The following is a 26,268-nucleotide window of genomic DNA, read 5'->3' on the forward strand; positions in this document are numbered from 1 at the left end:
GCGTGATGATGCTTTCCAGAGGAAGATGCTGATGATGTAGTTTGCAGGGCTTGTGCATCTGGGATTCCCTTGGGATAAGAGATAGGATTTGAAGGCTTACCAAATGCATTACAGGATCTACCTCACTTCACCTCACTGAGTTTTGTCCCTCCTGCATTTATCTCACCTTGTTTCTCCACTGCTGCTTTATCTCTGTCCTCAAAGCAGAGAGGAGGCGAGACAAGGCATGTCTGTTGGTGCTCACTCTCAGAGCACAGCGGTCCCAGCCCTGGCCAGCCGGGCACACCTCTCCAGGAGAGCAGAGGTGAGGCCCAGACTTAACTGCAGAGCACAGACTGATAAAAATAACCCAGACTGATAAGACAGTGCCCTGAGCCAGCAAAAGTTGAGGAAGTGGTGGCGGCACTGGGGAGCGGCCTCAGGAAAGGCTTAGGTCAGGAAGAGCACAGGGCAGGGATGTGGCTGAGGCTCATGGAGCAGAGGTGAGGTGGGCACAGCCATAGAGACACCCATGGCATGGGTGAGTCTGGGATGAGCAGAATCCAAGCACCTTGGTCACACACACATGGCCCCACGGCCAATGGATTGCACCTGGAGCAGAAAACAATATAAAGCCAGAGGGATGGTGGATGGATGAAGATACCCTACACCCACATTCCCTTTGTGGGAGGCTCAGACTAACCCATCCCCTCTGTAAACAGGAGCACTGTCTCTTTAAAACATGTGAATTTCTCCAGAAACAATTATGCAGCATAAACACAGCAAAATCAACAGGGTGAATTTTGAACTAATAAAGATTTAATCTCTCAGTCATGAGACTGCGTTTGTTAGGAAAATACACACATCCCTGAGACTGCAGCTACGGTTGCTATACTACACACTGCTCAGCAGCTCGCTGGGCATTCTTCCAAATCCATTTATTTTTAACATCAGTCACATTATTCAATTAATTATAAAAACACTGAGGCTTTCAAGAGATGTTTCTGATAAAACTGCAAAGTAAATATGCGTGAGAACAGCAAGGATTAAAGTCTCTGTAAACTTTAGCATTTGAAGCTGTTGCTATAAACAAGAGAGTCCTCGAGAAGGTTATTTACCAGAGTGAATCATAGCAGATAACAGAGTCTCCTCCCACACCACACACAGGGATCATTTGTCCTTTACCTAGAGATGGAAGCAGAGCATCCACGTCTGTCAGTCATGTGCTGGGGCATGAGAGGTGTGAGAACTGAGCTGGATTCTTCAGATGCCTCTGGTATTTCAGCAGCATAGCTTGTAAATATCAAATATTTAACAGGTTCTTTCCTAATAAGCTGGAAACAGAAATCAAAAAATACCAGCCCATCTCTAGCAGTGCCTCAAAGCCTTGAAAACACCAGGTAGGAACTGATGGAAGGATTCAAGCCTCACCTGTAACAGCGGCCTGTAAACCCTGCTGTTTCCTGGTAACTCCTGTGATGGTTTCACTCTACCAATACAAAATGTTTTCCCAGTCCAAAGTCTGTGTAAGCTTAACCTGTTAAGCAAAAATCATAATGCACTTGGCATGATACAATTTTTCACTTTTATCCAAGGACATTTCTGTGTACTTTTCCTAGCAGACTTTTTTTTTTTCTTCTTTTTTTCCCAAGGTTCACATTGTGGTGGAATTATTTGATAGCTCTGATATTGTCTGCATAGATGGCAGATTACAGGCAAGGAGTCTGGGCATCAAAGCCTGGCAGAGAGCAAGGACTCCCAGGCTTTCATCCAAGCTTTGCATATCAGCCTTGGGAACAGTCCCTCCCACATGAGCCTCAACTTCTCAGCCACAGAGGCTCTTGGGCAAACACCTAAATTTTAAATCTAGGCAAATCACGTTGATGATTGCAGCCTCCTTGAGGACAAGGAGAGACATTTTGTTCTGCTTGCCCTTAAACAATGGAATCCAGCCTAACCAGGGATCCCAGCCGCAGCACTGGACGCAGCAGCAGCACATAATAACAGGGAGCCATTTTGATGAAGGGATGTGCCCAGCTGGTTGCCACATCTCACTTGTGGAGGGTGAGATTCCAGCTCTGGGCCCTGCCTCGTGCTGCTCCCCAGGGCTCTGTGGTACCTGGGCCTCCCTCCTGCTCGCAGCCAGCCCAGGCACTGCTGGCCTGACCCACAGCCACTCTGTGGTACCCTGAGGGGACAGCATGGCCACAGCGCTGAGTGGCCTGAGGAGCCGTGTGCCTGCAGCCTGTGGGACACGCTGATGGGAGGGATGTCACCAGGAGCTGCCTGGGCAAGCCAGGGAAGAGTTCCTGGCTGTCAGGAGGATGCAGAGAGGATGTCTGTCACCAAACCACAGAATGGGTCAGGTTGAAAGGGTGCACAGTGGGTCATCTGGCCCCATCTTCCTGCTCAGGCAGGGCGATCCCAGAGCACATGGCACAGGACTGTGTCCAGACAGTCCTGGAGTACCTCCAGTGAGGGAGACTCCACAACCTCACTGAGCCAGTGAGCAATCACTGCACAGGAAAGAAGTTCTTCCTTATGTTCAGGTAAAACTTCCTGGGCATCGCTTTTGCCTGTTGTCCTTGTGGTTGGCACCACTGAGCTGAGCCTAGCTTCTTCCTCTGGGCACTCCACTTTAGGTTTTATACACATTAATGAAGTCCCCTCTCAGTTATCTCTTCTCGAGGCTAAACAGGCCCACCTTCCAGCCTCTCCTCACAGCAAAGATGCTCTAATTCCCCTGTCATCCTCACTGCCCTCCACTGGACCCACTCCCAGGAGTTCCTTATGTCTAATGACAGATGACTCTGCCATCACTTCGGCCCAGGCAGGGACACCCCAACCGCAGGTCCGTGCCAGCTGGAGCTGCTCAGCCTAAAGAAGAGCTCTAAGACATCGTGTGGGGCGGGAAGCCCAGCGCCCCAGCTCCCGCTGAGGGGACACCGAGGACCCGGCTTCCCGCCCACCCCCTCAGGCAGGGGGCGGGGCTTGTTCAAACTGACAGCCCTCTCCTCCAATCCTCGCGCTCTCTTCCCCGCCCCGTGCCGGAACAACCAATCACTGCCTCGCAGTGCTCAGCCCGCCTCCTTGCTGCTGTCCAATCGGGCGGCGCCGCTCGCGTTCTCTCGTCTCGGGGGAGGGCGGGTGTTACGTGCCGTCGGTATTCCCAAAGCGCGGCGGCGCCGCTCTCGCCGCGTGCTGCCCGCGCACCGCCTGCGCTATCGGCGTAGCGGCCGCAGTTGGCGTAGAGCGGGCAGAGGCGGCCGTGTCGGGGAGCGGCGGCCGCCGTGCGAGGAGCGGGCTGGAGGAGCGGGCAGGGCCGGGCAGGCACCGGGCCGGGACCGCGCCGCAGGTCAGTGGAGGGCGCTGGGAAGTGGGCTGAGACCTTTCGTAAGGCAGCTGGTGATGGGGGCCGGGAGAGGGGTGAGATCGGGCTGCAGCTCCGTGCGCGGGCTGGGAGGGTGCTGAGCCCGGGCTGCAGCTTGGTGCTCGGGCTGTGGGGCCGGAGCTGCGCTGCGAGCCGGGCATGGCTCGGTGCTTGGCCCCTGGGGCAGGGCTGCAGGGCAGTCGGGGGTTCGGAGGGCCAAGAGGTGGACTAAGATTTGGGCACAGCTCAGTGCCCGGCTCGGACAGGGAGCTGGGACCGGGGCACAGCTCAGTGCCCGGCTCGGACAGGGAGCTGGGACCGGGGCACAGCTCAGTGCCCGGCTCAGAGAGCTGGGGACAGGTCAGTGCACAGCTCAGACAGGGAGCTGGGACCGGGGCACAGCTCAGTGCCCGGCTCGGACAGGGAGCTGGGTCCCGAGTACCATTCAGTGCGTGACCCCGGAGTGCCAGCGGACATGCTGTGACCTCACAGTAGCCAAGGCTGAGACCTGGCAGCAGCTCGGCGCAGGAGCAGGTACTGCTCGTGGTGTGGAGCATCGACCTGTCTCCCCTCCCTGCTCCAAGGTGTCTGCGGGACAGCGGAGCCTCCGTGGAGGTGCCCGGGCCCTGGCAGAGCCCGCTGGGCTCTCCCGCAGCCACCGGGCAGGAGAGGGTCTTTGAGCACCCACCCACCCATGCAGGCAGCTCCTAGACTCAGTGAGGATTGTTTACTGCCCGATGTTCATAACCTTGTCCCTTTGAGATGTTAATCAGTTCCTGCTTCCCCGGTTTAGGTGTTTTGTAAATGTGTAACGAAATCGCTGTCTCCAGCCCCAGATCTGAGCTGTACAGGGCACAGCTCTGTGCAGTGCCGGTGCCGGGGGGAAGGCAGCGTTCCCGGTGGGCCTGGCCATTGGACAGCCAGATGACCTGATTCGGTTGTTATGCTGTGTAATCTGGAGCAGGCTGCTTGTTTTTTTCCCTCTGCTGCTTTCTCCATTTATAAGATACAGGTGCTAACACTTAGGGCTGGTTGGAAATACAGGAAAGAAACATATTTTGCATTTCTTGAGACGGCTTTTCCTTCCTCTTGTTAGTCTGCACATTAGAATGATCTTGTGCTGTAAACTGCTTCTAAATATGATGACTGAAAATAGAGCAAATTTTTATTAGCTGCTTTGCAAAACAGATTACAAGGGGGATGACAACAGTGAAGCTTGCCCTAGGCAAAAAGGGGAAAGAGGATGTTGGGGCTGGGCTAATTGGGGCCATACCTCTTCAGACTGAAATGAGTCTGGACTGAATATTACCTATCCAAACAGGTTTTAGAGCAGGAGGAGGAGTCCAAGACTGGCTGGAACTAATTTACTCATTTCCCTCCCAAAGGTGACCCATCAAGACCTGTATCAAAGAGTTGCACAAGAGATAGCTCTTTGAATGTGCTGCCTGAAGACATAAGGCCTCTCCTGGGACTTGAGATGCCTTCTCACAAGAGATGCTTTCAGGAGGGGCTGTGCTGAAGACAGAGCACTGCAACCTCTAACTGGGACAGCTCCTGCTGGTCTGGAGCTGAGACCCAACTTCCCTCCCTCCCTTTTCCCTTGGAGATGTTGCAGAGATTTAATCTGACCTCTTCCTGCTCACCTGAAGCCTGCCCTGGCGATGATCCCACAGCCAGATCCGACCACCAAAGAGAAGAGAATCGTGCGTTTGAGGCTGGGCCCTCGTTGTAACTGAACTGGAATTTATCCCTGCTTGTGCTCCCACAACGACTGCCCTTCCTCTGCTTCTCTGTTTGTGCTGTGAGCCAGTTCTCCCTGATCTTGTTTGGAATTCCTGAGCTTTCCACACTGAATTTGCCCATGGCTTTCTTGATGAAGAAGAAGAAATTCAAGTTTCAGACAAGTTTTACTCTAGAAGAGCTGACTGCCGTCCCCTTTGTCAATGGGGTTCTATTCTGCAAGATCAGGCTGCTAGATGGAGGAGACTTTGCTAGCTTATCTAGCAGGTAAGACCCTGTCTGCAGACTTGCTGCCTGGCTGTGCTTCTTTCCCTGGTTATTCTTCCCTTGAGTGGTTTAGCATATGGCAACCACTTGCTTACCTCTTGATGGGATTTTAATAGTTCTGTTGTAGGGCCCCACATGCCCTATCATTCTCCAGAGCAGGGGAAGTACATAGCTGAGAGCTCTGAACCTGGGTGGTGTTGGCTGATTCGAGCTGGATTGAATTTTTCAGAGATGAGGGGAGGGAGTGGGAGGTCACTCCTCTGAAAGGGGATTAAATCCTCTCTTCTCTTTCCCCCTCCTCCTTGCCCAAGTTCTCACACACTGTTTCAAACCCTGTTCTGTATTGCCTTTATGCCTTACTTAAAACTCAACTCTGTAGGAAACTATGTCTAAGCAACCCTTCCCAACTTTGCTCTCCCCTTTGATACTGAATTTCTCTTCTTGTTAAGGGTGGAAGTAATTTGTTTTGCGTTGCAAATTGCTGTGCAAGGGAAAACTGCTGCCTGGAGTTAAAGTTGTCAGTGTTAAAGACCCAGTTTATCTCCTTGAACTGATGCCATTCCATTTCCCACTTTGGAGCAGCAGTGTTTTCTATGTCATGTTGGAATCCTTCTGCTACACATATTATAAGGTTCTGCCATCCTCTGTTGGCATTTCTCTGCCTCCTTCAGGCAGGTCTGTCCCCACTCATGTTACTAATTGGTAATAAAAACTTGCTTTGTTTCCAACTATGCACACAGATTATCACGAGCAGTATGCAAACACAAATTCCATAACAGCCCAGACTTGCTTTCTGCTTCAAAATATGAAGGAAGCCTTCAGTGGCTTTCAAAACTTGTTTTTTTACTTTCCTGAGTGACTGCTCAGTTTTAAAGGCACAGGATTAGTTTGTGCTAGCTGTTAACTGCTTTATCCCAGGACTAAAGCCTGGTTGGGTCTGGTTTTCCTCTTTGTAGTGCTGTGTCCTGAGCTTTCTCATTTCAGGAGAGAAGATTTTATTGGGCAAGCATAAAGCATTTCTGTCTTGCAAACTGAAGTGTTAGGGCGGTGCTCAGAGTTTTTCCAGAGGCACGATGCAGCCTCATCTGAAGTCCATAGAAGCCGAGGGTGTGGAACACCTCCAGAAATGGACTTTGAATTAATTTCTCTTTTGAAGAAAATCCATCAAAAGAGCTTTTCCTTAGTGTTCTCCCCTGAGGCTAGATCCTTGGGTTTGGTGGAAGCAGTTTATCTAAGGAATTCAAACAGTATGTGAACTTGGAAAGAAATTAACCCTTCCACTTCCTGGAGTCATAACAGAATAAGTGGCACTGGAGGGTGTCTCAGGAAAAGCTGTGCAGGGAAATGTCCATCCCCCTCTCCTTGTTGTCCCTGAAAGCAGCTTCTGGGAGCCATCCCTGGGGTTTGCTGGTGCTGCCAGCCGTGTGGGTTGTTTTCTGAGCTGGCTGGGGTTCAGTAGTTCGCTCAGCGTTGCAGATGTGTTCCAGCAGCAAAATCAACTGTAATTCAAAACCAAACACATACATGGCTCTGAAACGAGCAAAGGCAAGGAGGGCTGGGGGGTTTCCCGCCTTTCCAACCTGTCTGTGCTCTAACTGAAAGCACATGGAAACCTGTTCCTGCTTGAAAAGTTATGGGTCTCAGTGGTATTGAGTCATTTGACCTTTTCCAAATATTTTTCCCTGTTGCAGTTAGAGAAACTTCAGGAGGGATGAATTTCCAGAAGAGTCACTGTGTGGAGAGGCTCCCAGGTCATGCCTTGGCTTTGCTCTGTGCCCCTCTCTTCATTTCTATCACCTTTTTGATACTCACTGGGAAAGATTAAAGGAGAGATACTGTATATGTGCTCTGTTAGAAATCTGTAAGTTGTTTAGAATCTATGATTGTTTCTCTGAAATCAACCACTTCCAAAACTGATTGGGTTTGAGGTTGTAATGTCTGACAGGTAATCTCTTGTGAGCTGCTTATGTCCAAAATCTGGTGTTTGCTCTGCAATCGATTGGGCTTCTGTGTTCTGGTCTGTTTGGAGGTCTGTGGCTGTGATTGAGCTGAGCTGTAGCTCTTCATGACCATGAGTTTTCAGAGAACTGATCTGAATAATGTGTCCCTTGTCACCTGGAGTCAGTAAACTAAGGTTAGAGTAGGTATAGGAGTCTTCACAGGAAACATTAAATCAGTTTTTGTAGTTGTCTTGTGGAAAGAGGAGTGTTACACAGGAACCTCCAGAGACAGATTTCTCAGGTTATTTACAACAAGCTTACTTGATACCTCTTGCCTGTCTGTGGCAGGAGGTGGGAATATGAAATTCCCAATGAGTTCCAGGTGACACTGGGATCATTTTGACCCGGGGGCAAGGCAGAAGCAGCAGCCTGTACTGCTGGCTCCCATCAGCCTGTCCTGGTCCCAAGTCCAGCTCAGCCTGGGTTGCACATACAGAGCTGCCACAGCCTGGTGCTCTGGGTCTGGTGGGACACACTGGGCTGGGACCCCCTTCCAAGTCTGCTCACTCTTCTGTCTGGAGGGGAACCTGTCTGAAATGTGTTAAGACTAAATGCTCTTAGGAATTCAAGGATGTCTGGAAAAGGTTCAGGTCCTGTCAGCACATTCACCTTTGGGGATCTGCCTCTCCTGGGTTTTCTGGTTTGTTTGGATTTTATTAAATTATTATTTTCTTGCAGGCAGGTACTCTTATTTCCAGTCTTCCTATGCTCATGCCTTGCATTAAACTATAGGTACTTTAATGACTAGAGTTTCAGCCGTAAATATCTTTTGGCTTGTCCTTTCCTCTCCCTTTGTAAAGTTTCCTTATGCTGTTCTGAGGCTTCTGAGGGATAAAACTCACAGGTTTCACTTTACAGTGCTCTGTGTTAAAAGCACCTATTGTCTGTGGGTTTGTCACCTTGCAGTTGGATTACAGAAGCTGGGCATCTGAAAAGGCATCTGAGCCAGGTGTAGGCCAGGCAGATGCTGTATTTCCCAATATATTGAGAAGTACCAATATATTCCTTGAATATTTTTAATCCAGATACTTAAATAGCACAACCACCAGTGAATTCAGTTGCCTCCCAAGTATGTTTAAAAATAGCAGGCGCAGAGAAGTAGGGATGTATTCATGGCAACCGTTTTTGTGGAGCAGGTGGGTGGCTGCATTTTGTACCAGTCTGAAGCTTTCTGGGGGGTTGTGCAGCTTTGTTCCTAGAGAGATGAGACAATAAATTCATCAGGCAATATCCCATCCGTGGATCAGCGCAGGCAGGAGCCTGGGTGTCCAAAGGAATACCTAAAGCTACAGGCTGATGTAGTAAGTTCATGTACATCTTTGGGTATCCCAGAAGAGGAAGAGTCAATTAAATTCCCCCTCTCTGCTTACAGTTCATGTTGAGTGACAGCCAGATGCTCTTTGCCTTGGTGCTGAGTGATTTCTGGCTCTGTGTTGGCAGCGAGCGTTGCTGGCACACAGCATGAAGGAAGTGGAAAGCCAGGTGTTATCCACAGACTCCTGACACCTCATCCTACATTGTTCTGTTAGCCTGCCAGCAGTTTCACTCTGGTATTTCTGGATTTGAAGGAAGGGATTGTGCTCTGAAAGCCCCTGTCTGACTCTAGAGGAAAGACTGTTTTGCATGAGTTGAGCAACTTTGAGAGCATTTCCCACCTTCCTCATTGTCTTCTGAAGGCACCTCAGACTATTTTTTTTGAGACTATGCTTTTCCAAGCATCTGCAGCATTTCAGCTTGGTTTTCTGATCCTGGCACTCATTGCAACAGTTTGAAACAATGACTGTAGCTTGTCTCCTGCAGCCCTGCCCTGTTTGCATGTGGGCTCGATCTGGGAAGACCTGACCCTGTTTTGGTGGTCTGACCCCCAAGTGTGTCAATGCTGCAGCCTGAACCCACAATGTTCTTAGCCTTGCAGTTTTTAATTGAGTCAGTATGAAAGGCCACTTCCTGCACTGCATACTTGATTTATTTTTTTGGGAGTGTAAAGCTTCATCCAGAATACTGGAGAAACGCTGATATTTGGGAAGGCACCTCACACTGATAGCTCCCTGTGCACTGAGGTCAGCTTTTGTGTAAGTGTGGCTCTGTCATCGTCGTGTAGGCACAAATGAGCTGAAGCTACTTGCCTTTGGCAGCTGGTGGGATAAAAAGCATCGTAATGCCTTAGTGATAAACAGAACTTATTCACTACTATAGGACGTAAATAAAGAAGCATTGCCCTGCTAACACAGGGCTGGTGATTCAAAACATTTTGTGAAGGGAGGTGCAAGTTATGCCACCTCCAGAAAGCAGCTCTTGGTGGTGGGAGTTAGAAATCAACTACTTCACTGTCTTTACAAAATCATTGTGCCTGACACTTCAGGTAATTAAGCTGACCTTGTATAGCTTTTTTAGACTGGAGAATCCTTCGCTGTTTGTTTAATCAGAGACTGAAAGACTGGTTCAGCCTGGTTGAGATCTGAATCTTGACTACTGTCTGCCTTAAAAAACAAAGGTTAGGTAACTAAGTAGTTTCTTCTAGAGTCCCCAGGAGGGAAGAAATCTGGCTGTAGTGAAAAGGGGATCACTTGCCGAGTGCTGCCTTTTGATTCCAGTGGGATTGTCACAGTTTAGTAAAGCAAAGAACTTGATTGTGACTTTAAACCATTCTCCCAGTTCCATATTTTAGGACAGGACGTGCTTGGCTCTATCCTCTGCTAGGGCACGTGGTATGTTAAGTATTTTAAAAGTACTTTTGTTGCAAATGTGTCTGGAAATGCAGACCTTCCCTACATGTACAAATACTCCTATTATACAGATCAATGGACTTAGTTTTCATGTTCCAGAGGAGCTTCACATAACATCCTTCCTTCCTGGCAGAGCCTCAGGAATAGGCTGGGGGTGTTAATGGAGAAGTGATTTGAATACAGCCTCTTGAAGTGATTTGCAATAAAACATTACCTATTTCAAGATAATATTCAAGCATAGTACCTGCAGTTCCTTGCATTCTGAAACAAATACAGAGAAATTAGACAGCAAAGATGACAAAAAGGGGGTTCATTCCAGGAGTGCAGCTAAATGTAGGTGCAAGTTGTGAGAGCAGAAGCAGTGAATGAGGTTTAACCTCTCACAAGTTGAGCGTGTCGGAAAAATTGCAGAAGTGTTGGAGCACCACAAGGTCCCCTGCACAAACCATCTTAAGTTGTGCTTTGAGTTTGCAAAGCACTTCTGTCACCTTTCCTGGCCTTTGGCTGCTACACCTGCAGGGTCTGACAGATGCTTTGGAGCAGGCTGATTTGCTTTGTGCTGTACTTGCCTCTTCCTGTCACCGGTCACCGCATCGAAGCCTGTCACGAGACTGGCAGAATTAGGTTCAAACCTTCCTGCCACGGGGGCTGTATCCTGTTGGGTAAAGAACAGTCTCTGTTCATGGCCTGGCTCTGTCCTGCCTGCTGTGGCTCAGGCAGAGGCTGCTCTGCTGACCAGAAGCTGCAGTCTGAAGCGCTGTAACCGATATGCTGTGTGTACAGCATCAGTAAATACGGTCAGATACAGGCGGCTTTCAAACTTCCCCCTCATCGCCGACTCTGAGCTGGCATTGCTTTGACAGCTGACTCTTAGCAACAGCCTTATCTGTGTGACTTAAGCAGCCTTTGGCTCAGAAAAATTACTCATTGAAAATTAATGTTCTACTGGGAACCCAGGCTCTGTGGCCCACTTAATTTGCAGGGTGACAATACCATCAGTTCTGGCTGAGAATCAGGTAGGTAAGAGTGGCCCTGTTCCTTTAAGACATAGTTTTTTTCCTGAAATACAGGGAAAGGCCTAAAGGGCTTCCAGTCTCTTTATTCTTTGTGCTCTTGAGCTGCCATTAGTGTTGACTCTAGCTTTGTAGCTGAATTTCTGAGGAATTCATGCGTGCCTTCAGCAGCCTGTGGTCTCTCTGCACAGCAGTTGGTATTTTAATAGGCCATAAGTTGCCAGTGGCAAGTTGTTCTGTTACCAGTTTCTAGATAAATGAGGCAGGTACAGATTTATTTCTTATTATTATTTTATTGCAGGAAACTACATCTGGTAGTGTTTCAGGAAAGAGGCCAGTGTCTTCTCAGATCAGAAACCTCCCTCACTTCAGGCCTGACAGTGTGGGATGGTGAACTCTGCAGCATCCACCTGTGTGTGTGGCTCTGTGAGGCCTCATCCGTGCAAGGACAGGCGGATGTGGCTCTGTGTGTGACCTCCCTTCTTCAAACAGGATATGTTCTGCATCCTCTGTGGGCTGCCAGCTCTTCACTTGCAGCCTATTCTGAAATGGATCAGAAATTATTTCATAGCTGGGTTATTGTTTAATAATCAGAAGACTTTAGAAATTCCCTGGACCAACATTTGGATCTGCTTATTTCTTCTTTAGCATCCTGTGAATGTGTGTCAGTAATCTGTGCTGTAAAGGTGATCATTTCAGGTGTTATTTCAGGATGTGTCAGCCCACCCCAGTACCAGCTGCTTGCCCTGCAGGGTGAGAGACTTTATTTTTTTCCTCTTGCAGTTTATTCATATAGTGCCAAGTGTACTTGCTGGGAGACACGATGCACGTCGCTGTTGTAACTGCGGACTTGGCATCATGATCCCTCTGGTACCATACAGTGGGACTCGGCATCTCATTTTAGTGCCTGGGTTTGAAAGGCACTTCCCACTAGACAAACAGTTGTGCCAGTGTTCACTGCATGAACAGCCTTCTTGTTTGGTGTATTTTTAATCTGATGAGCAAGAAAGGGAATTGTTGTGCACGATTCGAAATCGCTGATTGTTGTGGATGTCATTGTCACGTGCTTCACATGGGTCACCCCTGTAACTCAGTGGATTAGGCCAAGGAGCTGGGGTGGAGTTATGGGATGAGGAAGACAACGAAGAGGAAGCACATGGAGACTAGAGGATTGGGAGGAGGCAGGTGTGGAAGAGACAGGATGTTCTACATAAGCAGTATCATATATAGAGGCCACACTCCCTGTGGATAGCGAGTAGCTGAGCTGGCAGGAGAGCAGGATTATGCCTTTCCTTTGGCTGGACTTATCCTACCTCATTGCTGGGAGGAGGCCTTGAAGGAGGTCCCATGTTGTAGAAGGAGATAGGATGAAGCTAAAAATACTTTTACTGCTGTATGCTGTACTTTAAATAAGAAATGCACTCTGTCTGTTCAGCCTGAAAGCACTGTCAGTGCTTACACGGGAGTGTGTGGATTTACTGTCCTGGAAGGGCTAGAAAACTGCAGGACTAATTAGCAATGCAGCTTTAGAGACCTACAGAGGTCATGTGGTTGGGTTGTCTTGTTCTCTGTCTGGTCACTTCTGTTTCCAGTCTTTAAGGGATGATATTGGTCATCAAAATAAAAATGTGGATGGCCAGGAGAGGAGGAAGGAAGCGCTTCTCTGGAAAAAAAGGCATAGGGAATTTTTTTTTACCTGGCATTGTATCAGACTTTGAGGCTTTATTTATTTATGCTTGAGACAGCAAAGGTGAGGTGGGTATGGCATCGTGGTGTTCAGTGGGTTTTTGCTTGCATCTGTGTAGGTTGAGGAGAGGGTTTCCAGTTTAGTTGTGTTTCCATCATTCCTATTTCCCCTGCTAGTTCCCATTCTTCCCACCCTCGCTTAGGCTGTGCCTGCATGTCAGAGAATGTGAGGGAGGCCTGTAGGATATTTATAATTCAGCAATTTTTCCAGAGCTGTTAATGCTCCATTGCTCCAAGATGAAGCAATACCATTTACACTTAGGCAGCCTTGCTGTAACCAGTCAGCCCCGGCTAGTGCAGCCTCCTGCTTCCAGACTAAGCAGTAAGGCTGAGCAGAGGTAGTCTGCTTGCCTGTGTTACAGATTAATTATGCAGTAACCCCTCTGCAGGAAAGCTTTCCCTGGCTTCTGTCAGTGGCCTGTTCTGGTAACACCAGGATATTGCATCTATATAAATGTCAAATTCTTTCCAAGCACAGTGTTGCTCGTTTGTAGCCTGTAGTGCTCTTTGCTGCAAGGGAAACTGTGCTGTGGAGGAGTGTATTTCCTATAACTGTTGCTGTGCTTTGCTGCCTTTCTGCTTTGTTGAACACCCTTTTTGTGCTGGATAGGGAGTAGCTAATGATGCTGTGGCTCCTGTACTCTTTCAGGTCCATTTCTGATGCAGTTTTATAGTGCTGACTTTTCCTGCTGTAAGTGCAGCTGTCTGTTCTCTCAAAACAAACGTGTTGTTTTCCCTCCAGAAGTGATGCAGTACATCTCCAATGTCATTTGCTCTCAGCAGGGGAGAATCAAGGGAGCATGTCTGAATACAGCTTGTGGTGACAGCCACAGAGGAGGTAAAGCCTTGCTGATCCTCAGAAACCTGCTCCTGCAGTGGGATCCTGTGCTCACATCTCCCAAGGCCTTAACCAGGACTTGCTGCTGGCACTAAATGCAGAGCTCTCCCAGATTCTGCTTTTAAACAAGATGTAATTTATGAAACTACCTTTCTCTCATTAGGGCAAGTGGCACCATGAGATATTGGTCATTCTTAGAGAATTGTGTTTGTCTGCAGCTCTGGCTCCAGAGGAGAAAAATCAGCTCTAGCTGCTGTGTCTCAGACCCTTTTTATCTCCCCTCTTGCTGGCTCTGGCACTGAAACTGGGGCAGAAGGGAAGGGAGAGTTGGGAGAGGCTGAGTTAGGAGTCCCAGCCCATCACCACGAGTACAGTGTTGAGTCAGGGGTCAACAAGCTTTGCTCAGCAGCCTCTTCTCATTTGCAGACCTCTCCTGCTGAGTGGCCTTTTTGCTGATAAACACCAGCAGTGATAGACATTGATGGAGGGGACAGAGGTTCAGGGAAAACATGTTTGAACCTTGTCCATAAAACCAGTCACCTGGTTTGTACTGCTGAATGGTGCCTCTATAAAGGAGCTATCACAAAACACCTGTGTTGATCCTGGAATGAAAAAGTTGCTGTTAATATATAAAGCCCTTCTCCTGGGCTATTGTATTTGTTTTGAGTAAATGTGTACTCTATAGAAATGACTCATAGGGAAAGAAACACGTCTGAGCATGGTTGGGTGTTACCTCTTGGGTAACTGAACCTACTTTTAGCACAGGGTTGACTTGAGGCAGCTTATTTACTGAAAGACTCTTCAGCATGTTCAAGCCAAATTGCAGTGATGTTACATCATATGGTGTTAATGAAATTATTCCAGAAATGAACTTGGCCTCATGTGCAGGTTAATTTGCACTATAAAGACCTCTCTGGTACAGCTACATTGGCAAACTCTCCCAGCTGAAGTAGGGTTGATATTGGCAAAAAGAGTCACTAAACTATTCTGGCATCATTATGTCTTCACGTGCCCTAAACCTGCCTTAGAGGCAAAAACATTTGTGTCTGCACATCACTTGTGTTAGTGATGTTGTTCCTAGTCTTGTGTTGATTCCCTTCTGTGTTTTCATTTGCCAGTTTTACAATCCCAGCAAAGCCTTGACCTATTGAATTGACCTATGTCTGGATTTTTCTCATATTTGCGGGCAAGTGTTGAATTTTTTTAGTTTTGAAAGGTAGCTTTTTTCTTTATAAATAGCTTTTTCTTCATAACAGTGTCTTGTGTTCAAAGCTAGCTTTCTTAAAATACAGACTTGCAGCGATGTCTTGTGCCCTGTGAGGTGGCCACATTATCGGAGTTCTCCTTGGTGGAGTTTACATTGCTGTCTTTCTTCACTGAGAGTTTAAATTTAGTCAGCAAAATCCAAATCTGGAATCTCTCAGAATGACAGCTAACACTTAGGGGATGAAGAAAGTTTATAAATATACACCAGCAATGGATAATCAGAGAATCTTCATTTTACATCTGTGCTCTGCCAAAAGTAAAAAGGCTTTCGAGAAAAGCCACGTTGTGATACAGAAACACATATTGGCTCAGAAATTCACTGTGTTATTCTACCTTAATCTTGTAACCATCTGTATAGAGCAAACTTCAGAGTTTTTCTGAAGTGTCTGGGGCCTTCTAAAACTTTAGGTCCTCAATCTGTTAGAATCAAAGGGGAAATTTGAATTGTGATTTGTCCAAAGGGCCAACAGGCCCTGAAAGAGTTGGGATTTTCTTCACCCTATTTTAAATTTTGTGGGGTTTACTATACAGTTGTTGGTAATGAGCCTGAACACCCCACCTTCTGTGCCTTCCACCCCCCAGTAACAGGGAATTCTCTCAGCTTGGTTTTTTTTCATGCCCCTGTGAGTCTAGCTGGCTGGACGGGAGGTGTAGGTTAGAGTTCATAAGAGGTAACTTAGTTAAGTTGCCCTCATGTCTGTTTTATGCATGTTTGATTGTTCAGTGGTTGCAGTTGTGGAATATTAGATCTAAGAGGTATTTAGGCCCAGAGTTAGACAAGTTCTTCAGAGCGTGGTGGGTGTGAGCTGCAAGGTAGCACAAAGCCAGAGGAACAACACATGTGGGCCAGGCTGGGAACAGTGGCATACAAAAACCTGAGTGTGGAGCTGGTGGCTGACCTGGGCAGACCTGCTCTGGTTTCTTCTGAAAGTTAAATCCTGGTGGATTTCCTTATGGTAGGAAAGCACTGGTGGTGGGCTTGGCAGCCTGGCACATGGCTCATTCTTGGCTAATCCAGCTCCGACAGAGTCTATCAGAACAATGGAAGTAGGAGTTGTGTGGTGACTCAGTGCATGATGAGAGTTCAAAAAAAGCAAATGCGTCTTTCAGCATTCAATACGCACATTATTACAGACTTGTGCTTTAGTAACTGAGTCATGTATCCAGTTATTCCTTCCTTTACACTTAGGAGTTTGGTAGTTCTTTGCTTGTGATGTTTTTGCTCCTGGCACACATCCCTGGCCTCAGACCAGAAAGAGCTCGTGCTCTGTAGATGTGGCAAGAAGTCCTTGGATATGTGTTGCTTTGGGTTGGTCTGCCTTAGCACAGTGTGTAACAATAGATTGCATAGCATTTACTGTTACACTCCCTTCTTGGATTTGTTTTCCTGATGTCCAGCTCTTCTTTGCTTCCAGATGACAGAATGTAAATTACAAATACCTCAAAGCAGAGTGGCTCTGCTGGGCATGTCCCGTCTTTAAAGTGCCATGTACCCATCCCTTGCTGCTTGTAGCCAAGTCTGTTAGAATTATTTCTCCATGCCTTCTCCCTGCTCCACCCTTGCTTACCCTTCCAAAACTTAGCTGACTTGTCCTATAACTTAAGTTTTCAAGGGTCATTTTTCTGTGACTTACTTTCTCCATTTGGCACAATTTTTATTTCCTTATGCAGCTTTTCCTGTAGCACTTGGTCCCCAGCTGCATGTGATTTTTTTTAATAACCTCCATTGTTTCATTTCATATAGTATTTTTAACATAATTCATGTTAGGAGGAGCTTAATAGTTTTAAGATTTAGATACAAGGAGTGGTTGGAAATATTTCTTCTAGGATAACTCCCAGTGGTTTGAGAAGCACTGAATGTACTGGAGAGCCTGGCTACCTGGTGCAGTGATCTGGAGTACATGGGATGCAGTGCACTGGAAAGCTCTTCCCTGTGGGACATAGTGCATGAGGTGCAGCATTTCCTGTCTGTCACTTCCAAAAGACACATGTCTGGGTTCATGTGACTGGAGTGCAGACATAACTGAATTACTTTCAAAGAAGCTGTTAATACACAACTAGGGATGCTGATGCTGGAGGGTTTTATTCTGGTGATTGACTGACTGCCACTCCCATTCTCCAGGAGGCATTATCACTCCCTGGCTTGTGCTGGTGGACCTTCCTCAAGATTGATCACTGCCTTGGAGGGAACTGTAACACACAGTTCCAAAGATGTACTTTGCACAAATAGGCTTTTTCTGGAAATAAGGTTAAAGCCATCAAAAGTCAATCTCTTGCCTGCTAGATACCAGCTTATTCCTAAGGATATCTAAATCATTCTTTGAATACTTTTTATTTCATGCTTGCCTTATTGTTTTTGCTCCAGTTCTTTCCTCATCTGCCTTTCACATACTCAGTGCTGTCATCATCATCCCCTGTCCCTCAGTGAAGCTGCCTTGACTGTTCCTTAGCTTGGTTTCTCAGTTGTGGCTGGAGTTTCTTCCATTTGCCTTTTTTTTTTCCTGTACATTTGCCATTAATCCTTTTTCCTGTATTTGTCTCATGTCCAGTCAAGTAGGGATTAGGCAGCCTGTGCTCTTAACTGCATAAGTGGAATCTGGTTTCCTGAGCTGACTTTCCCCTGCTCTCCCTTCCCCATTCACTCCTCCCAAGCTGCCAGTGAGCAGCAGGAGTGGTTGTATGTCCATCTCCTGCTGGGAGGTAGAACTCAGACAGCAGGTGAAGCCCTGCAGAAGTTTTGGAGTTTGCCTTGTTCTCCCTCAAAAACACTGGATTGTGCAGTTGGCTCATTCTAAATGCATTGGTGTTAATGTTTAGCATTTAGGGAGCTTTACATATCACTGCTCTGGTGCAAATGAAGAACTGAACAAGTGTAAGCTGATGCCACGAGGGAGATGAGGTGTCCTTCTTCACCGTGGGCCATTGGAATGGCTTTGCTGGGAGTTCAAAAGTTAATTTTGTGAGTAGGTTGGTAGATGCAGTGACCTTACTGCTGCACCCTTGTTTAAAACACTTGCTGTGAAACATCCAAATAAGACTTGTTTCAAATGACAAAGGCTTGCTTAGTTCTCTCAGTAACACAGTCTGCATCATCTGTCTCTGAGCCATTTTTCCATCATAACTGCTCATGTCTAGTGAACAACAACCAGCACTTGTCAGCTGGAGAATACGGGGTTGTTTGCAGAGGGGGAGACGTCCAGCTCCTTGGGTTGGCAGTTGTTCTGGCCAGTGATGTAAGCTCAGGCACAGCAGAGTGACTTTATTGTTGGGAGTTCCCTGCAGCCCTTGCACTGCTTCTGCTCAGGGAAGGCAAAACCCCTCTTTGTAAACTTGTAAGGCATATGTCCACCTCCAGGTTAAACTAGGATTTCATAGGTTGTTTATCCAGCTGGTTTTGATGATGTTCCCCAAGGGATGTGGTGTGTCACGTCTCATTCCTGCCGTGTGTTCCCACTGAGCTTCCCAGCACCTATTGCTACATTGTGTTTGCTTCTGCTTCCTTACCTGTGTTTGGCCTCTATGAGCCTGACAGGAGCAGATGCTGGCAGCCCTAAGCTTCACTGATGTGCCCTGTTCCTGTGGTGCCTGCCCGCAGTGCATCCTGCTCACTGTGGATTCCTCTCGTTTTCCTTGCCAGGCATCTGGATGGCAAAGCCTCAGAGCTGTATTTTTCTTTAATAATGTGTGTACTGCCATGAAGTGCCCTGTCCTAAGCCCATTATTTGGAGATACCTGCAGGTTCTGCATTGTAACTCTAAACCAGCTAATGGCTAAATGAGGGCTTGCTTTGTATTGCATATGTATGTTCACCCACTTTTGTAATTCCTGTATTTTATAGGCAGTGATTAGGCATTGTTAGTAGCAGGACCTGCTGTGTTTGTAGGATAGGATATATTTTGGTGTGCTGTGAACTCCAGGGTGTTCTGGTTCCTGAACATCCTAGAAAGTCAGTTTCAAAACAGGCTTTTCAGGGATTTTTCCCTGCAGTTACCAAAGGTCTCTCCTACAGCTTTGCACTAGATAGCCCAGTTAAAATAGTAACTGTCTTCTTTGGAGCAAAATGCAGGATTGTTCCAGGCTTTTCCAAGCTATGGGAGTGTCAGTGAATTCTGCTCTAATTCAGCCTTTGGAAGGGCTGGGGATTAGATGGGACTGTTTTAACTGTGTCTCTGCAGATGAAAGCAGAGCTGTGTAAAGAAATGGTGTAGAAGATGCCTTTCAGGTGCAATATGCTGAAATAATGTGATATTTTGTTTCTCTGTGATTGAGGGGATTGTACCTGCATTGCAGGGATTGTGTTCCCTTACTCCCCAAAAGACACACTGGTGGTGTGTGTCAGGGCCCCTTGAAGGGCTGTTTTTCACTGCACTTAAAAGAATCTCAGCTGGGAGTTGGCTTGGCAGCCTCTCTAAAATGCTATTATCTCTCCTGTGCCTTATCAGATAAGATGCTGCTGCTCCTGCTGCAGTGGTGAACCAGGGAGGAGGGTGCAGAGGACTATGTCTGCTGAGAGGGGGATTAGTTCTGCTTGAAGGCTCTGACACAGATCCTCATTTCAGAGGGGGGACAGTGAGCTTGTGGACTGAGCATCAGAAATAGGAAAGCTTACCCTTCCCCTCTGTGTAAGGAGGAGGAGTAAATCTGAATAAGAAGCTCTTTGTGTGTGCTTATCTCTATACTGTCCCATTTAGCCTGAGGTTTTCCCACATTTGCCCCATGCACGAAACATCAGACTGAGACACATTGCTCTAGTGAAACATTTGACATTAAAAGCTATTTTTTGTTGCTGCAGCCCTTTCAGTAAGGCTGTGGCCTTTTTATGACACTGTCTTATGTGTGACAACTGCCATAAAGCAGGAGTGAAACATCTGCTTTTCTAAATGCTTCAGCAAGGCAAAAGTGTTTAGGGGATGGTGTGTTGGAAGGTTGATACCCACAACTCAGCTCTGAGTCTGTAAATAGAAGTTTTAATCTCTGCTCTAGTGTTTCATTAGCTGGGTTTTCATGTGGGAGAGAGGTTCACAGTAGCCCAAGATAGCATGGCTTGTATATATGGCCTTTTTCTAGAAGTGTTTGCTTTACCAGCTTGAATTCAGAGTGAGCCTTGTAGCTTTCTGTAACAGTGCTGGTCTGCCCATGGCACTTACACCACAGCTGGGAAACATCTCTTCTTTAAGGTCTGTTTGTTGTGTGTTTTTCTGCCTGTCTCCAGAGCTGTGTGTGAGATCTAACCCAGAGTGGCCTGGGAGGCTTCCCTGAGTTCACAGCTGCCTCTCCAAAAGCAGGTAGAGCAGTGGGTCCCTGCTGTGCGTCATTCCCATTACTTGAATCCTCACCATGCTATGGTGAAGCATCTTCCAGCTGCTCTTTTCCTGGTGAATCTTCTCTCAAGAGGTTGAATGATGGATGAGGGATGCAAAAAACTCTTCCTTGAGCTGGAGGTAGATGAGCAGCTCCAGGATTAGAAAACCACAGAAAGCTCTTCCCAAAACTCTGCTTTTCACAAAAGCTGCCACAGGACTGCACTGGTTTATTCTGAGGAGGTATATTTAGGTCTGGAAAGTGTAATTACACAGCTTTGAATAAGTCTGAAGTCAGAAGAGGGCAAAGCTTAGCTTGGCAGAGATTCAACCTTCTGGGAGTCTTTTTGCAAAATGATACAGACAGCTTTTTTAAAATAAAACTTCTGAAGACCTGTTGAATTGGCACCTAGACCTGGCATTGGTGTGAACTATTTCTGGTTCTCCAAATACAGAGTGAAACTTAAAATTAGACACTTCTGGGTTTAAGCTGTTCATTTCTGCTTTACTTTTAGTTGCCTTGTGATTTAGGATGAAAGAAAACTTCTCTCAGTGCAGCCCTCACCATGCTTCTTGGGTTTTTTTTGTTTCTGTATGATGGTTCAGAATTGTACATCTGAGAATATTCCAGGGCTAAATGCAAAACTGCTCATCATCTGAGTTCTCCTTTTTTTTGTGTCCCTTTTTTAGTGTTCTCTAATTACCAGCCTAATGATAGCTTGAAGGGAGGTGGGTAGGCAAAGCCCATTTCTTCTCCACATGCCATCTTTTGGAAATGTGGAACTAATTTTTTAGAGTTTAATTTGAAACAATAGAGCTGTTGCTTGTTTGTCTAATGATACAGACCCAGTCCCCACCCTTTAAAATAAAAACCCAAAAAAGGTTGAAATTCATTATTGAATGATTGTGAAACTTGTGACTGGAAAGCAGCTCTGGATTTTGTCTTCTAAACTCCTTCTTGCCATGTGCAGGCTGTTCCAAAGGCACAAAACCCCTAAGCTGTGTGTGCACCTGCAGCTGAGGTTCATGATCACAGTGCTGTGGGTAACATAACACCCCCAAATCCTTTTCCTAATCCCTTGCACTGTGTGGTATCTACAGCAGTTCTGGAAAGCCAATGTACATCCTTAATAAGAAGCAGAATGTCTGTTAGAGGAGCTTAGGCTAAAGGCAAATTAGCTATGGAGCTCTGTATTGCTAATCAGTACTTTTTACCACGTTTGGAAGTAATTAGCCTTCATTGGACTTAGCAGCATCCAGCAGATGCTTAATCATGGCTGCATTGTAAAAGGAGCAAGAACTCCTGAGTAAGGAAACTAAACTCGCGTACTGGAGCAGCTCTTGATCCCACTGAGGGTCCTGCAGCTGTGGGAGCCAGGCATGGGCTCTGGGAGCTGGAGGGAGCATCCCATGAATGCTCTTGTCTGGCAGGAGTTAGAGCTCTGATCAGGGCTGGGAGCAAGGTGTGCTCCAGTGTGCTGCTGTCTGACTGAACCTCTTTCACTTGTAGCTGCCTTCCAGCATTCCCTTGGAGCTCTGGTGTCAGTAGTAGCTTTAGCATTAGCTTTGCTTTCTAGAAAATAGCAGCTCCTTTCCAAAGGTGACTAATGCTCCTAAAATATTTAGTGTTTCCTGCATCCCCCTGTACCTGCCTTGTGTTCCTGAAGCATGTGTTCACAGGTGGTTTTCCATTCTGTTGCATACCTTTTCTCATCTGTATCCTGAGTTTTTCCTTCCCTTAGGTCATTTAAGACGCTCATTATTGAGGCAGGTTTAAGGCACCCATATTTGAAATGTAACATGCCTAATTTGGCTGGCATGGTGAATACTTTATTACAGACAAATACTTTTTAATCCCTTTGGATGTGTTTCTTCCTCCTGTCTGAAAGAGCTGGGGTAAGTTGAGTGAAGTAATGAGAACCAGATCTCATCTTGAATTAATAATCCCAGATTCAAAGGTATTTTTGGCACTTAGATATCTCACTTTTTACTGACTTCAATAGTGAGCCTGAGTTCTGTCTGGAAGGGATTTAAGTTCTCTATCTTGAAGGAGTTGTTGCCTTCTGTTTTTTCCTGTTTTAAACAGGGATGATCAGCCTTTATCTGCATTACAGAGGATTACAGGTTTCAGTTTTTTGTCAGCTACTCCTTTTCTATTCTCCGTGTCTCCCTTGGTTGGCACATTTGGTCCCACAGAATGTCTTGGAGGACCAGCAGGCACCTCCTGGCTCAGGATTGAGTCCCTGGATCTGTCCTGTTGGGCTCACCTCGAGGTTACCCTAATGGAATGTGGGCTACAGATTCTTCCTCTCCCTTCCTAGGAAGTGGAGGCACTACCAAAGCTGATCACTCTCCCCTTTGCCACCAGTCCCTTTGGCCTGGGTCAGATGGTGGGAAGCCTCCCTTTCCCTGCTAAAGCAAACAGTTTATCAGCTGCCCTTGCACCTTTGTCCTGTGCTAGGAGGAGAGATAAGAGTCAGACTTGCTTGCTCACAGCTGTCAGCAGTGCCTTCCCATCCTCCCCCGGCCTCATTACTTTGAGAACTGGACTGGCTGAGAGCCAAGCTCTGAGCCATAAATGGATCAGGTCCTGTAGAGGCACGGTAGGAAGCTAGAGCCCTGTGGAGGGACCCACACACCTTGTTTCCAGGTTCCTTTGAACCAGCTTCCTTGGAATTGTAAAATCCAGCTTCCCCTGAGGGCTGTGTGGAAGCCAGAGCTGTAGCTGAAGTGATTCCTGCACTCAGGAAGGCTTCTTCTCTTCCTCCTGCAGGCTCAGGCTATGCCAGAGCCACGTGATCAGGATGGTCTGCTCAGAAGCTGTGCAAGCAAAACCACCTCTTCCCTGGCTGAGCCCCTGCAGGATTTGAAGCACAGTGTTTGCTTGGTGTGACCCTGTCTGCTTGCACCAGGAGCATTTCCACACGTGTTTTTGTCCTCCTTCAAGCTGGCTATCCTCGCTGGTTTAGTGCCAGCTTGAGGAGCAGGGAAGGACAGGCCATCCAGGACACAGAGCACTTTGCTGTGCACAGGCTGTACAAACAGACATGCTGGAGGGAGATAAGCTTGTGAACCTTCAGCCCAGTTCAGGAATGGAGATTTGCTCCATGCAGGCCGGACGGTGAATGAGCTAAACTGGCTGAGCAGGAAATGTCAGAGCTTGTGAGAGTTTTAAAGGCAAATTCTGTTGATGAGATGATTAGTATTTCTGTAACCTGGGTGGATTTTACCTGTATTGACTAGTGGAAAGCTTGATGCTAACTTAACGCCTTTGTGTGGTTAATTTCCAGGTGAACCAAGCTGTTGCAGAGGATCTTTGTGGGCTGGGATGCCAGTCATTAAAAAAGATACTTAATAGCTGGGCTTGATTTGGCTTTTTACCTTTATTTGATTTTTTTTTTTCATAGGGAGGAAGTTCAGGAAAACTGTGTCCGCTGGAAAAAGAAATTCACCTTTGTGTGTAAAATGAGTGCCAACCCTGCCACAGGGCTCCTGGACCCCTGCATCTGCCGAGTGTCTGTCCGTAAGGTGAGCATCCAGCTTTGCTTCTGGCAGGTAGCACCACCAGTGGTGTACTGGCAGCTGGTTACTGGCTGCTTTTTGGCAGCAAGAAAAATTATGTGGACTGTGGTGGGAAGGAAAGATTGTTTGGGACAGGATATGCTGGAATGGAGCCTCTCTCTCCAAGAAGAGTCCTTGATGGAGGATGGGAGTGACCAATGTGTTGGTAACCCTTGAGAGAGAGGCTTGTGAATCCTGAGAGCAGATTCCAGGACTGAATAATGACTTTCCCCCTGTTGCCCCAGCACATATAATAGCTGCTTTTCCTGTTTTGTTTTGTTTCCCAATATAGGAGCTGAAGGGCGGAAAAACCTACTCAAAGGTAAGAGCATAGAAAGGGCAAATGTAGCAGAGTGAAGATGGTCTTGTCTCCTGCTTTACACCCATTAGAAACCAGTGGCTGCTGAGGGGACCAATCTGGAGAGATGTTCATTAGTTCTTAGTTTAAGTCTGAGTTAAGAGATTTCCCAAGAAACTTGACTTGCTGGGACAGGATCCAGATTTGGATATGGATTTGAGATGGGGGTTGGAGAGATGATCTGCATGTCCTCAAACTTTGGGGAAGTTCTGAGTCAGATGTGAACTCTCTGGCTTCTGGCAGCATGTCTCTAATAAAGAAACAGACTCCAATTCTGTTCTCCAGAGCACAGCAGCCAGCTGGGGCAGGCACCTCACTGCCTCAGGAGAGCATGCAGGAGCCTTCAGCAGAAATCACTGCCTGCCAGAGCACAGGAGACACCAAGGCAAAAGCCAAACGGATCAGCAGGGATCTTAGCCTTGGTTTCTCTTCCTTGCCTTTTTCTTGCCTGTGCTATGGGACAGACAATGGGCCATCCCCTTCTCCTCCTTGTGCTGGATCAAGAGACAATGTTGGCTTAGAAGCTGAGCTCACACAGTGCCTGAAATGTTTGTTTGAAAATGAGTCACTGCTGCTGGCTTCTAACAAACAGATGCTTTGGTCACACAGAGCCATGTAAGAATTGCTTCTCATCAAAATCTTTTCTGAGGCCATGGAGGCAACTGGCTATGAGGGGTCTACTGCACTAGCTCCTGTGTTCTGCTGTGCTGGGTGGGAGAAGGCAACGTGGCATTGTTCCTTTTTTGTTGCTAATTAGGACATGGTCTCCAGGGCCATCAGTCTCTCTTTCACTAAATTCACACTGTGGGAAGGTTATTCATTCTGCAGAGCTGCATGTCCAGTGAGAGCAGCATAACTGGAGGAAGAAACATAGCAAGTGCATCAGCCTTTGCCTCCTGCATTGTGCATCCTCAAGCTTTCTGCACGATTTGGGAAGGCAGAATTAAAGGAAGCCTGAAGGCACGTTTCTATGGTGGAGTTAACCTGGAGACTTTATTCAGGTCATGTTCTAACCTACTTCCTTTTTGCTCAGTCTCCAGTTGTGTCTAGTGGCATTTAAAAGAGACTAACTTCCTCCAGCCCAGAACTGGAGACCAAATCTCAAGTACTTGTCTCTTGGCTGGTATCTTGCTTGGTCTCCTGTGAAAAAGACAGATGTGTTCTCTGAGAAGATGATCTGAGGCAGCTCAGAAATGAGAGATGTCACACCAAACAAGAGTGATTGTAATCTTGCCCAGTGGACCAGGTTTGTTCCAGGCAGGTTCTCATGACAGAACTGATTTGGGCTTCCTAATGTTTCTGGCAGAAGTCTGTGGTGCATGTCCATGCAGCTCTTTTCCCATTTTACACCACAAGTCCCCACCTTTTAAAACGATCCTAATTCAGCTGAGAACTTCTCCAGATGTAGAGGAAGGTGAAACTTTGAATGCCCTCTGTACCTGGTCCCCCATCAGCAGGGACTGAGGGTGATGGGGCTGTTTGGGCTCCAGGCAGTTTCCAGTGCCTTGCACACCTTGGGGTTTGACGTGAATGTCACCTCGGTGTCAGGGGTGACAGAGCGGAAGACGACAGGAAGGACTGATAAAGCAGAAACTCTTTCCCTGAGCTGGAAGAAATGCCATCAGCTGGCTGGAAAACTGAGGAAACTGTTCTGAAAGGTTATATCTGAAAACATCCTTTTGTTAAGAGATCTTTCCTCTATATACTGGGAGTCTGCTTCCTGAAAGAGCTTCTGACCTCTGTGTGGGCTGCTGGAGGGTTCTCCCACACTCTGTGCTCCAGTGTTGATCTCCTTTCACAATGTAGTGCTGTGGTGGAGGAAGAGGGATCTGGGTCTGGGCCACCCCTGTGCCATGCTGTTCTCCTGGTGTGGTGGTGCTGTGTCTTTGTCACAGTGATGGATTGCATCTCCCTCTGTGGCTTTCCTCTGTCCTGTTTATCTCTAAGAGATAAAAATTTTTTCCTTATTGGTGAATAATTAGCAAACAGCATAGCCCTTGGCTACAAGAGACAGAGAAATTTCTGCAGCAAGAGCTGAAGAAACACTTGCATTAATGGAATTCTTAAGAAGTGAGAAGAGAGGAAGAAAGGTTATTTTTTTCCT

At 47.0% G+C, this 26,268-nt stretch overlaps 1 protein-coding gene across 1 annotated transcript in view; it reads left to right on the forward strand.

The window, feature by feature from the left end:
• The first annotated feature begins 3,240 nt into the window (after window positions 1-3,240).
• The window catches only part of EEIG1 (estrogen-induced osteoclastogenesis regulator 1), a 31,806-nt gene continuing 8,778 nt past the window's right edge, over window positions 3,241-26,268 (forward strand). Inside the window, exons 1-4 of the mRNA XM_084219905.1 lie at window positions 3,241-3,334; window positions 4,735-5,356; window positions 23,653-23,773; window positions 24,099-24,128. Of these exons, the coding sequence (XP_084076031.1) occupies window positions 5,211-5,356; window positions 23,653-23,773; window positions 24,099-24,128 (297 nt within the window). The 5' untranslated portion in view covers window positions 3,241-3,334; window positions 4,735-5,210. The remainder of the gene's footprint in view (window positions 3,335-4,734; window positions 5,357-23,652; window positions 23,774-24,098; window positions 24,129-26,268) is intronic.

The sequence above is a fragment of the Fringilla coelebs genome, assembly GCF_963513975.1.
Source record: "Fringilla coelebs genome assembly, chromosome: 21".
Classification (NCBI taxonomy): domain Eukaryota; kingdom Metazoa; phylum Chordata; class Aves; order Passeriformes; family Fringillidae; genus Fringilla; species Fringilla coelebs.